Below are 12,145 nucleotides of genomic sequence, written 5' to 3'. Positions count from 1 at the left end.
AAAGAAAAGGGAAAAAGAGAGAGGGGACACTAACAGTGCTTCATTTTCTCCAGATCATTGGTGCTTCCCCACTGTGTTGGCGCTGCCACACGCAGCTCCTTCATCATGTCTCTCACCTGGAGAACAGAGACTTCCCACGGCTGCTCATCTGCTCACCTCAATTACCATTCCCCATCAGAGCCCCACAGGAGCCATTGCACGCACACCCACATGCACAAGCAAACAGTCACATACAGACACAGTTGCACACACACAGTCTCTCTCACACACGCACACACAGGGTTGATCTGATTAGCAGTCACTTTATTAAATGAAGTGTGTCTTTCTTCTGCATGCTGCATACGCTACCCACTGGGCCAATAATTACAACAACAAAAATGTCTCCCACCTACCCTATGCGTCCTGGTCAAAAGTAGTGCACTATAAAGGGAAAAGGGTGCCATTTGGGATGCAAACGGAGTGTCTCGGATGAATCAGGAAGTGTGAACTTTAGAAGCCGAAGGTGGGGTGGACCTTATGGAGGCAGGTGGTGCACAGTGAAGTCATTGATTCACTGTTGCAAGGAAATAATCTATTTGGTTCTCGTTTTCCACGTTTTGGAAAAAGTGACTGTTCTCACTTGTGATGAATTCGATAACCTTCACTTAGATAATGGAATATAGCTCCCATCATCAAAGAAGAAATAGCTGGTAATAGGAGCCCAGTGTATACAGCACTGAAAGATGAGCAGTAGAAATCCACACACACACTATGTGGATCCACACACTATCCCTCAAACTAGGAGTAAAGCCTATCTACAGATTGTTAATTATTCTCTAGTTAGAAGGAACCCAGGAAGACGAGCACATGAACATAATAGAACACAGACAGAAACACAACACCGACAAAGAAACCACATTGTTCCACTCACCAGCACACTTGGTCCGGGTGATGAGTGGAGGTCCCGGGGGCCCCGTGCCTCCCTCGCCTGGCCGGGTCAGCAGAACCTTGATCTCATACTCAACATCGGGGTCCAAATGCCAAAGCTTGTAGGTGGGGGCATCCACGATGTGGGTCTCGGCCCAGTTGCCCGTGGTGGTGCGGTACTCCACCTCCTTCAGGATGATAGGTCCGTCCCCGATGATGGAGTTGGCGTTGGGCTTGATCCACAGGTAGGTGGCCCCCACCGCCAAGAGCTCCGGAGGGGCAATGGGTGTGGGGGGAGCTAAGGGGGCAGAGAGAGAGAGAGGACAATGGAGATTAGAATATAGGCCTAGGTCAGTGGTTCCCAAATGTATGTGGATAAATTATTGAGGTCACTGCAATTTCCTGATGTCAATTTGGGATTGTGTGTGAGAACATTTTGGGAACCCCTGTGATAGATAATAGTGGTTTTAAGGGAGCATGAATTGGCAGCATGATATGAACAGTTATGAATGAGTGCCATGGAGCATGTAAACTGTGTCATAACAATGTATGTAAACGGGTTATTATCAAACACTTTCACAAAGTGAAATCAAATCCAAACTTGAGTGGTACCCTTCTGCCAGAGGTAAATTGTATCCGAACTAAACTGAATGCCTGCGAGAGCATTGCATCTAATGAGGTGAAGTGCCTCACTCTTTCCCATATTCCCCTTCGCTGCATGCTACCCTGCTCTCCACTCAACCAGCGCAGCCCTATACCCTGTGACATTATCCACAAGAGACAGCACAGGGCTTCCAGTGCATTGAACGGCTCCGTATCTCTCCTTCCTTCCTCTCGACAGGGGGTTATGGGATAAGAGAGACAGACAGTGAGAAAGATAAAAGAGAGAGAGAGACAGAGAGAGAGAGGGAGAGTGGGAGGCTAACAAACATAAAGACAGGGAGAGAGAGAGAGGCAGAAGAGGAGTAAAGCAGAGGAGTGGGTAGTAATCCTCGTCTGAGCATGGGAGACCACCCGTGAAGGTACCCAGCCATGCGTAGCAGCAGCAGACCCAGTCCCCCATTAGAGGGTGTTGCTCAGTGTGTGTTCCCATGTAATCAACTAAGCCAGATTACCAGGCCACATTTAGCTCCTCCATGGTTGGAAAGACTGCAGACTGTAGACAGAAACTGAAGAATTACAGATGCATTGAGGTCATACTCAGGGAGAGTTTACTCTATGACTAAAGAGAAATGAGGTAATAGTTGACTTGTATGGTGTCCATAATAAGCCAGTCTTAGAAGGAGTTGCTAAGGCTGTCCTAATATGGACACCGTAATACTGCAGGTTATGAAAGTCCACGTAACGGTTTAGAGCTAAGGCCAGGCATTTTGGCCTGACTATGTGACCCGCGGGAAAAACTGGGCCCAAGGTATAATGATGAAATTAACGTTAATACCACCAGTAGGGTGACATGGAGAGCGTTCAAACGTCCTAACTGTGCTATCATCATGGGGTTTAAATCTGCTGTTCTAATCCATCATAACGTTTTTGGGAAAAGTATTTTGTCAATCTTTGCCAGTTCCTTATGGAAGAATAATGGTCTGCTCTCTAAAGCAAAGTATTGTCTCTCAAACTTTTTCGCGGGGCCATTACAATATGCATTGTGCTTGCATTCTTGGGAGTAAATTACTCATCTATCATCGGGCTCCTAGTCATCTCCGGGACATGGTATCTCGGCAAGGTGCAGGATGATCATAAAGCATTGCTTTCCCTCCCTTCCATTAATAAAGGTGCACTACTTCATTTCTTTTGGTAAGTGCAAAGGCCTGTGTCAGCACAACCCTATCAGCAGCATGTTCTCACCGCCACTCCTCATTGGCTGGGGCCATTTGAACTGTGCCGCGGCACCGCCCATCAGAAAGATTAGTGATTTCTGGCACAGTGCGTAATTATGAAAATGTGCCATCCAGGTAAGTCATCATTACAAATGGTACAGTGAACACGTGCTAACAGGGAACAGGTGATGCAATGTTTACAGGGTTGGTGAGAGCAAAGACGGCACATGCTGTTGTTTTGCTTTGGTTGTGCTTGGCGAATGTATCTGGTGTGATAAAAGTAGCCAGATAAGTACATGAATAAAAGGCAAAAATTCCCACTTAAGAGGACAAGAGAGAGGAAAGGGCCAAGTGACTGTTGTGGTCTACCACCACTGTTGTCGGGTGTTGCATCCTTGCATCCTCTCTGGGAGGTATCCGGCCATGGGGTTAATGGGGTTAACTTCCATTTTTAGGTTTTGATATTTTTTCAGCATGGGCAAACCACACAACGGCTATCAGTGCGTGTTTCGGGTGCATTCAGGGGAAAAATCAGGGGAGACCAAGGTCCTGTTTGCCCTCGTCTTTATCACCTGGCACACTGCGGGGAGTTTCTGATAACACGGTCATTAACATGTCATAATAATAAAAGCTGACATAACTTGTCATAACCTGTCATAATATGGTCATAACACTGTCATGACCCATATATTTACACCTGTTGTGACATATATTGCATTATTTTAAAGCTGGTTATGACATAATAGTTTTTTCCCTGCCAAGAAGTTTCCTTTTCGTTTGAAATGTTGTCTCTTAAAACCTTTGTTTTGTTGTAATGAAAAGTACATTACATAAACATACTGTTGACACGTAGGCTATGGTGTAATGGAATGTTTTGCCTTGTGTGGTAGGTTTTGTGGGTTTTGACACTTATGTAGGTGTCATAACCAGCCATAAAATAAAATAATTATGTTTTAAAAACAACAGGTCTAAATATATGTGCCATGACAGTGTTATGACCATTTTATAACTTGTCATATTATAATATAACCATAGCCAGATAACGTGTTAAAGTGTTACTGAGTTGGTAAATTGGGGATATTCCGTAAAGCTTTAACAATCTCAAGTTATCAGATCAAGCCCCAGTTGGCACAGGAAGCAAGATAGAGGTAAAAGGGGAGGAAAACATATACCAGAAAAGGAATTGGTAGCTGTGAGACAATAATGACCTAAATCTGTTTTTCCCCTTGCACTTGCAAAAAAAGAAGAGAGTGATCGAGAAAATTGAGGAGATGCACGCTGAAACGTCATTAGACAAGACTACCAGCTTCCCAGTATCATTATCACCACAAGCCTATTTTCAGCTCTCTGAATTCTACGGAGGCACACCGATAGACCCCACTGCTTTCATGTGCAGCACACTGAAGGGAGCGCCTCGCCACCCAGGAGTGGGCCCTCAGAGTGCTCTGCTGATTAAATCAATTTATTTTATGATTTTTCCAGGGACTGTCTCCCTCCATCTTTAATGAGAGCTGATAACAGCTTGAGGATCTTAGAGGGGGTAATTTAAGGTAGTGGAACAACACGCCACCAGGAATTGTACTATCTCTGGTATATCTCTCTAAAAGCAGCATGTTCTGAATTGGTATAATAGCATACCTTGAGCCCCACTTTTTGAATGTGCTGGAATCAGCATTCGATAGGCTATGCATTGTTATTTATATCGGTAGTGCTATGATTTGACCTTTGTGGAGGAAACATGGAGTCTTATCTGCATTATAGGGTGATTGGATATGTATTTGGGGGAACGGATTGTATTGTATTCAGTATATGCGCCCCTCGGCTAATGCCTTTGTTGCCTGTGATGTTACTTTCCAGTGCATGCCCACAAAGAATGCTTTAATCAAAAGGCAAGGCAACACAAAGGCCAGGGAGAAAAATATATCTGAGTGAGGTTATACAATGATATAGTGAAAGAGAGGTAGAGAAAGCAGAGAAAAAAGCATCCACTTGTATTCAAAAGGAGTGAGGTCCAGGTAGAGGCAATGAAATGCGTATCCCAGGGGGGATGACTCCCCCACAGGAACCATGGGAATGAATCCTCCATTCCTACTGCTCAAAGGAAACCCACCGCTGTGAACACCTGACCTGCAATCCCACAAACACACACGTGCTTGCACACATGTGTGCACGCACACATTCACATGAAAAAATACTACAGTTTACTATAGAATACAACAGTACTTACTATAGCATTCTGTAGTAAACTGTAGCATACTGTAGAATACTATACTGCACACTGTAGTATCCCTTGATCATTTTTAGTATTTACTATAACATTTTGTTGTATACTGTAGAATACTACAGTAATGTCTGCATAAACAGTGCAGTTCGCAAAAACACTACAGTTTTTAACTTTAGTAATATCCACTCTCACTCAGATATATTTTCCCCCCTGGCCTTCATGTTGCCTTGTCTTTTGATTAAAGCAAGGGCTTGTCAGTAGCATTTCACGGTAAGGTATACACTTGTTGTATTCAGCGCATGTGACAAATAAAGTTTGATTTGATTATTTAATTTGCATATACCCTGCCTATTCCCCTCCCCATATCCCAATATGTAAGGGAGGAATCTGCATGCCAAATATACGCTGTGTGCATTATTGTGTTCCCTACAGGTTATAGAAAACAATAGAGGATCTGTTCAGATCCCAGTCCTACCCACCCACAGGTTATGGAAAATGTGTAGTTTTCTCAAGGAGAAAGCTTCTATGTCAAAGATAATCAAACAAAAGAACTACAGTAAATACTACAGTAATGTCTGCAAAAACACTACAGTAAATACTACAGTATACTACAGTCTGTAAAAACACTACAGTAAATACTACAGTTGGCAAAAATACTAAAGTAAATACTACCAGTGGGGAACCATCAGTACCTTCTAGGCCAGAAAAGGCCTAAGGATTTATAAAACATATATATTTCTGTAATTCAATTTATATTTAATATCTATATAATCTGTACAATAATTGTAATCATTTTCAGATTTCATGTCTTAATTTTGTGTTGGAAAGAAAAGGGTTAATACTGGGCAGAAAAATCTAGCTTGCTCAGCCAGCCAATGGCTAGGCCTTAAGAAGCTGGGCAGAATGTTACGGTTTTCTTCTGGTGAAAGAGAGGAGGACCAAAATGCAGCGTGGTTATCTTTATACATCTTTAATGAAAGATAAAATATGAACAATATACAAAACAAGAAACGTGAAAAACCGAAACAGCCCTATCTGGTGCAACAAACACTGAGACAGGAACAATCACCGACAAAATACCTAAAGAATATGGCTGCCTAAATATGGTTCCCAATCAGAGACAACGATAAACACCTGCCTCTGATTGAGAACCTCTCTAGGCAACCATAGACTTTCCTTGACAACTCTACTAAACACAACCCCATAAATCTAATAAACCCCTAGACAAGACACATAAATCACCCATGTCACACCCTGGCCTGACCAAAATAATAAAGAAAACACAAAATACTAAGGCCAGGACAAAGGTGCGGACTCCCGGCCGCACACCTAAACCCATAGGGGAGGGTCTGGGTGGGCGTCTATCCACGATGGCGGCTCTGGCGCGGGACGTGGACCCCACTCCAACATAGTCTTAGTCTGCTTTCTTAGCATCCTTAGAGTGATGACCCTCGCCGCCGACCTTGGCCTACTAATCTTAACAAAGGGCACCACTGGACTGAGGGGCAACTCCGGACTGAGGGAAAAGCTCGGGACTGAGGTAGCTCGGGACTGAGGGGTAGCTCGGGACTGAGGGGTAGCTCAAGACTGAGGGGTAGCTGAAGACTGAGGGGTAGCTGAAAACTGAGAGGCTGCTCAGGACTTAGAGGAAGCTCAGGACTGAGAGGAAGCTCAGGACTGAGAGGAAGCTCTGGCAGATCCTGGCTGAATGGCGGCTCTGGCGGAATCCTGGCCGACTGGCGGCTCTGGCGGATCCTGGCCGACTGGCGGCTCCTGGCCGACTGGCGGCTCCTGGCGGAGCCTGGCCGACTGGCGGCTCTGGCGGATCCTGGCCGACTGGCGGCTCTGGCGGATCCTGGCCGAAAGGCGGCTCTGGCGGATCCTGGCCGACGGGCGGCTCTGGCGGATCCTGGCCGACGGGCGGCTGTGGCGGATCCTGGCCGACGGGCGGCTCTGGCGGATCCTGGCCGACGGGCGGCTCTGGCGGCTAATGACAGACGGGCGGCTCTGGCGGCTCATGACAGACGGGAGGCTCTGGCGGCTCATGACAGACGGGAGGCTCTGGCAGCTCATGACAGACGGGAGACTCTGGCGGCTCATGACAGACGGGAGACTCTGGCGGCTCATGACAGACGGGAGACTCTGGCGGCTCATGACAGACGGGAGACTCTGGCGGCTCATGACAGACGGGAGACTCTGGCGGCTCATGACAACGGGAGATTCTGGCGGCTCATGACAGACGGGAGACTCCGGCAGCGCTATAGAGGAGAAAAGCTCTCCTGGCGGTTCTGGCTGATCCTGGCTGACTGGCGGATCCTGGCTGAATGGCGGATCCTGGCCGACTGGCGGCTCTGGCGGAATCCTGGCCGACTGGCGGCTCTGGCGGATCCTGACCGACTGGCGGCTCTGGCGGCTCATGACAGACGGGAGACTCTGGCGGCTCATGACAGACGGGAGACTCTGGCGGCTCATGACAGATGGGAGACTCTGGCGGCTCATGACAGACGGGAGACTCTGGCGGCTCATGACAGACGGGAGACTCTGGCGGCTCATGACAGACGGGAGACTCTGGCGGCTCATGACAGACGGGAGACTCCGGCAGCCTGGTAGGCCTGGTAGGCCTGGTGCGTGGTGCCGGCACTGGTGGTACTGGGCCGAGGACACGCACCTCAGGGCGAGTGCGGGGAGCTGCCACCGGAGGGCTAATGCGTGGAGGTGGTACCGGATAGACCGGACCGTGCAGGCGCACTGGAGCTCTTGAGCACCGAGCCTGCCCAACCTTACCTGGTTGAATGCTTCCGGTCGCCCTGCCAGTGCGGCGAGGTGGAATATTCCGCACTGGGCTATGCAGGCGAACTGGGGACACCGTGCGCAAGGCCGGTGCCATGTAAGCCGGCCCAAGGAGACGCACTGGAGACCAGATGCGTAGAGCCGGCTTCATGGCACTTGACTCGATGCCCACTCTAGCCGGGCCGATACGCGGAGCTGGTAGGTCCTGCACCGGGCTATGCACCCGCACTGGGGACACCGTGCGCTCCACAGCATAACACGGTGCCTGCCCGGTCTCTCTAGCCCCCCGGTAAGCACAGGAAGTTGGTGCAGTTCTCCTACCTGGCTTCGCCATACTCCCTGTGTGCCACCCCCCAAGACATTTTTGGGGCTGACTCTCGGGCTTCCATCCACGCCGCCGTGCTCGTCTCTCCAACTCCATTCTCCTATAACCCTCCTCGCACTGCTCCAGAAAATCCCAGGCGGGCTCCGGCACTCTCCCTGGGTCGACCGCCCACCTGTCTATTTCCTCCCAAGTCTTATAGTCCTGACTTTGCTGCTCCTGCTGCCGCTGCCTGTCACCACGCCGCTTGGTCCTGTTGTGGTGGGTGATTCTGTTATGGTTTTCTTCTGGTGAAAGAGAGGAGGACCAAAATGCAGCATGGTTATCTTTATACATCTTTAATGAAAGATAAAAAATGAACAATATACAAAACAAGAAACGTGAAAAACCGAAACAGCCCTATCTCGTTCAACAAACACAGAGACAGGAACAATCACACACAAAATACCTAAAGAATATGGCTGCCTAAATATGGTTCCCAATCAGAGACAACGATAAACACCTGCCTCTGATTGAGAACCACTCTAGGCAACCATAGACTTTCCTAGACAACTCTACTAAACACAACCTCATAAATCTAATAAATCTAATAGACACATAAATCACCCATGTCACACCCTGGCCTGACCAAAATAATAAAGAAAACACAAAATACTAAGGCCAGGGCGTGACACAGAAGGCCTCTGCCATTCAACTGTATTAGAGCAGAATTTTGGAGTGACAGTGGAATGAACCAATAACCTTTTGACTTGCAATGGGTGGGACCATTTAAAGAAAAGTGATGGGTCTAGGCCTTCTCGAAGAGCGCAAGAGGTAATGAATTCATAACACAGAATAACAAAGCTGATAAACAGCCAATACAGTAGGTGGCGTCAATACACTAATAGGTTGCAGTCTTCCATAACACTTTGAAGAAGAAGAAGAGAGAAGAAGAGGAAATAATCAGTAGTTTTCAACGTGAATGCTATCAACTTTAGCTAGCATGTGTTGTAGTAGTGTGGCAATGTTAGCTAGCGTGTGTTGTAGTAGTGTGGCAATGTTAGCTAGCGTGGGTTGTAGTAGTGTGGCAATGTTAGCTAGCGTGTGTTGTAGTAGTGTGGCAATGTTAGCTAGCGTGGGTTGTAGTAGTGTGGCAATGTTAGCTAGCGTGGGTTGTAGTAGTGTGGCAATGTTAGCTAGCGTGTGTTGTAGTAGTGTGGCAATGTTAGCTAGCGTGGGTTGTAGTAGTGTGGCAATGTTAGCTAGCGTGGCTTGTAGTAGTGTGGCAATGTTAGCTAGCGTGTGTTGTAGTAGTGTGAAAATGGCAATGGCGGCTGCAGCAGCTGTTTCAACTTCAAGGTGAATGTTGTTGCTAATTTGTTAGCATCACCCTTTTCAAGATTAACTTTCAAACTTTGTTTACAAATGATCATAATCTGGTGAGTGACTGCTTTTTGTTGCAGCGTTTAGCTATCTCTTTGAAAATAATGACTGTGAAACATTGTTGCATTTCAAATTTAGATCAACGATTAGTGTGATGAACATTATAAAATATATTTGCAATAGGAAATAATAGCCGGTTTGTTCATTTCATTTTGGACATGGTATGATTACATGGAGCCTACTGGAGTGAATGGGCTGCTTATTCTTTAACATAATTTGTTGTTGTGTGTGACTGCTGTCGCCTGTCAATCAACCGTCTCTATGTGTTTGACCACACTTTTGTCTCCTTCAGCACCATGGAGTGCACAGGTATTACAGTTACTGTCCTTTCAGCACTGTGAGCCTGTCACCTTTGATGTGACACTGTTGTTGTTGCTATTGGTGATAGTGTGATAGTGTTGGCTATCATAAATTGTGTAAACGGTGCAATATTTTATGCTGTGTGTCTGCCATGTTGTATCCATGCCGGTTCTGTCTCTGTGTGTGCGGCAGCCAGAAGCATGGCCAGGCCCGTTTGATTCTGGCACGCCCTGACCATAGAGAGCTGTTAATTGTCTATGTTGGTAGGGTCGGGGTGTGATTTTAGGGTGGGTTATCTAGAGGAATTGTATTTCTATGGTGGCCTGATATGGTTCCCAATCAGAGGCAGCTGTTTATCGTTGTCTCTGATTGGGGATGATATTTCGGTAGCCTTTTTCCCATTGTGCTTTGTGGGATATTGTCTAGATATAGTTGTCAGTGAGCATTATTATTAGCCTCACGGTTCGTTTGTTCATTTTGTTCTTTGAAGTTTTAATTTCCAAAATAAAGGATGGAAACATACCACGCTGCATCTTGGACCAATCATTATGACGAGCGTGACGGATTCATTCATGATGTCATCAAAATAACTAGAACTAGAATGGTCCAAATACAGAAGATCTAATGTTGGGCACATTAAGTGATGCTATGTTTTCTGTTATTTTCTAGATTTTTTTGTTTGATAGAATGTATTGGAAGATTTTTGGTCCCGCTGAAGGCCTAGGTCCTATAGTCACTATTCGCCACTGAATACTACAATGTATTACAGTCTGCAAAAACACTACTGTAATTACTATAGTATAGTAATTATTGGCAGGTAGCCTAACTGTTAGAGCATTGGGCCGGTAACCAAAAGATTGCTAGTTCGATTCCCTGAGGTGACAAGGTGAAAAATCTGACGCTCTGCCCTTGAGCATGGCAGTTAACCCCACACAACAACAACAGGTGCCCAAAGTGGCAGCCCCCTGTATCTCTCTGATTCAGAGGGGTTGGATTAAAAGCAGAAGTGTTTCAGTTGGACCTTGTGTGCAATTGACGATAAAAAATAAATGTAATCCTTTAATCCTTTTTAATACAAGATTTCACCGATAGACATGGTCGCTTGGTTCCTGGCTCCTAATTTTCACAAATATTTCGCTACACCCATAACATCTGATAAATTTGTGTATGCGACCAATAACATTTTATTTGAATATAGTACTTTTTTACTACAGTATTTAAACTATAGCAAACTCAAAATACTACAGTATACTACAGCAATGTCCGCAAAAACACTACAGTGAATACTATAGTACTTATTCATGTGGTGTACATGCGTGCACACGCACACTCCCACACACGCCAAACACTCCCACACACGCCAAACCCATCTCTGTCCACACATCCAAACACATCCGCACACAGTCACTCTCTACTCCCAGAAGACAAATAAGATAGACCTACTCCCTCTTGGCACAAGGGTGAAAACATACAGGCTGAAAAATATATGAGCTGTTTTGAAGTAAGTTACTGTGTGGTCAGGACTGCTGCACACACACACACACACACACACACACACACACACACACACACACACACACACACACACACACACACACACACACAAATAAATAAACTGGCACACACTGTTTGAAGTGCTAACTCTTGGGCTGGCTGCTTATCTCCCCTGAAGTATTTTGGCTCTCTAATCCATCTCTGTAACTCAGCCTCTTCACAGGCTGCTTCCTGCCTCAGCGCGCCGCAGCACAGCCCCAAATCCTCTGGTAATGCGGTCTTCCTGGGCTGTCTCCTTGGAGATAACGTAGGCCTCCCCATTTCACCATCACACCATGACAGCTTCACTCTTTCTCTTTTGCTTCCCTAGCCACCCCCACCATCACAGTTTTAGTGGGAGCCCACCTCTGGCCCCACCTCTAGTGGCCCTCTACTTCTCTGTAGGGGCCCCGATATACTCACATATTGATGATCTGGTCAGCTGCACCAGATAAGCAATGGTGGACTCACAGGGAGGTACTGAGTGCACGAACCAAGGGAGGAATTATATCATGTTTTTTACTTACTTCACTGAGCCAGGGAGGGAGAGAGAGGGAGAGCGAGAGAGAGAGAGGAAGAGAGAGAGAGAGAGAGAGGAAGAGAGAGAGAGAGGAAGAGAGAGAGAGAGAGAGAGAGAGAGAGAGAGAGAGAGAGAGAGAGAGTGAGATGGGAGAGAGAGCGAGAGAGAGTGAGATGGGAGAGAGAGAGAGAGAGAGAGAGAGAGAGTGAGATGGGAGAGAGAGAGAGAGAGAGAAAGCAAGAAGCGGGGGGGAGTGTGAAACACCGAGTGAGTGAGAGAGAGTGAGATGGATAGAGAGAGAATCTACGGAG

General features: G+C 46.6%; 1 protein-coding gene across 5 annotated transcripts in view; it reads right to left on the bottom strand.

Annotated features, from left to right (window-relative positions):
• The window catches only part of LOC110527653 (receptor-type tyrosine-protein phosphatase T), a 511,724-nt gene that overhangs the window by 285,777 nt on the left and 213,802 nt on the right, over positions 1–12,145 (bottom strand). For all 5 annotated transcript variants that reach the window (XM_021609068.2, XM_036983141.1, XM_036983142.1 and 2 more), the window contains one exon: positions 911–1,204. In XM_021609068.2, the coding sequence (XP_021464743.2) occupies positions 911–1,204 (294 nt within the window). The remainder of the gene's footprint in view (positions 1–910; positions 1,205–12,145) is intronic.

This window comes from Oncorhynchus mykiss, chromosome 7 (genome assembly GCF_013265735.2).
Source record: "Oncorhynchus mykiss isolate Arlee chromosome 7, USDA_OmykA_1.1, whole genome shotgun sequence".
NCBI lineage: Eukaryota > Metazoa > Chordata > Actinopteri > Salmoniformes > Salmonidae > Oncorhynchus > Oncorhynchus mykiss.
Note: the sequence above shows the minus strand (reverse complement) of the source record. Positions and strands in the feature narration are given on the sequence as shown.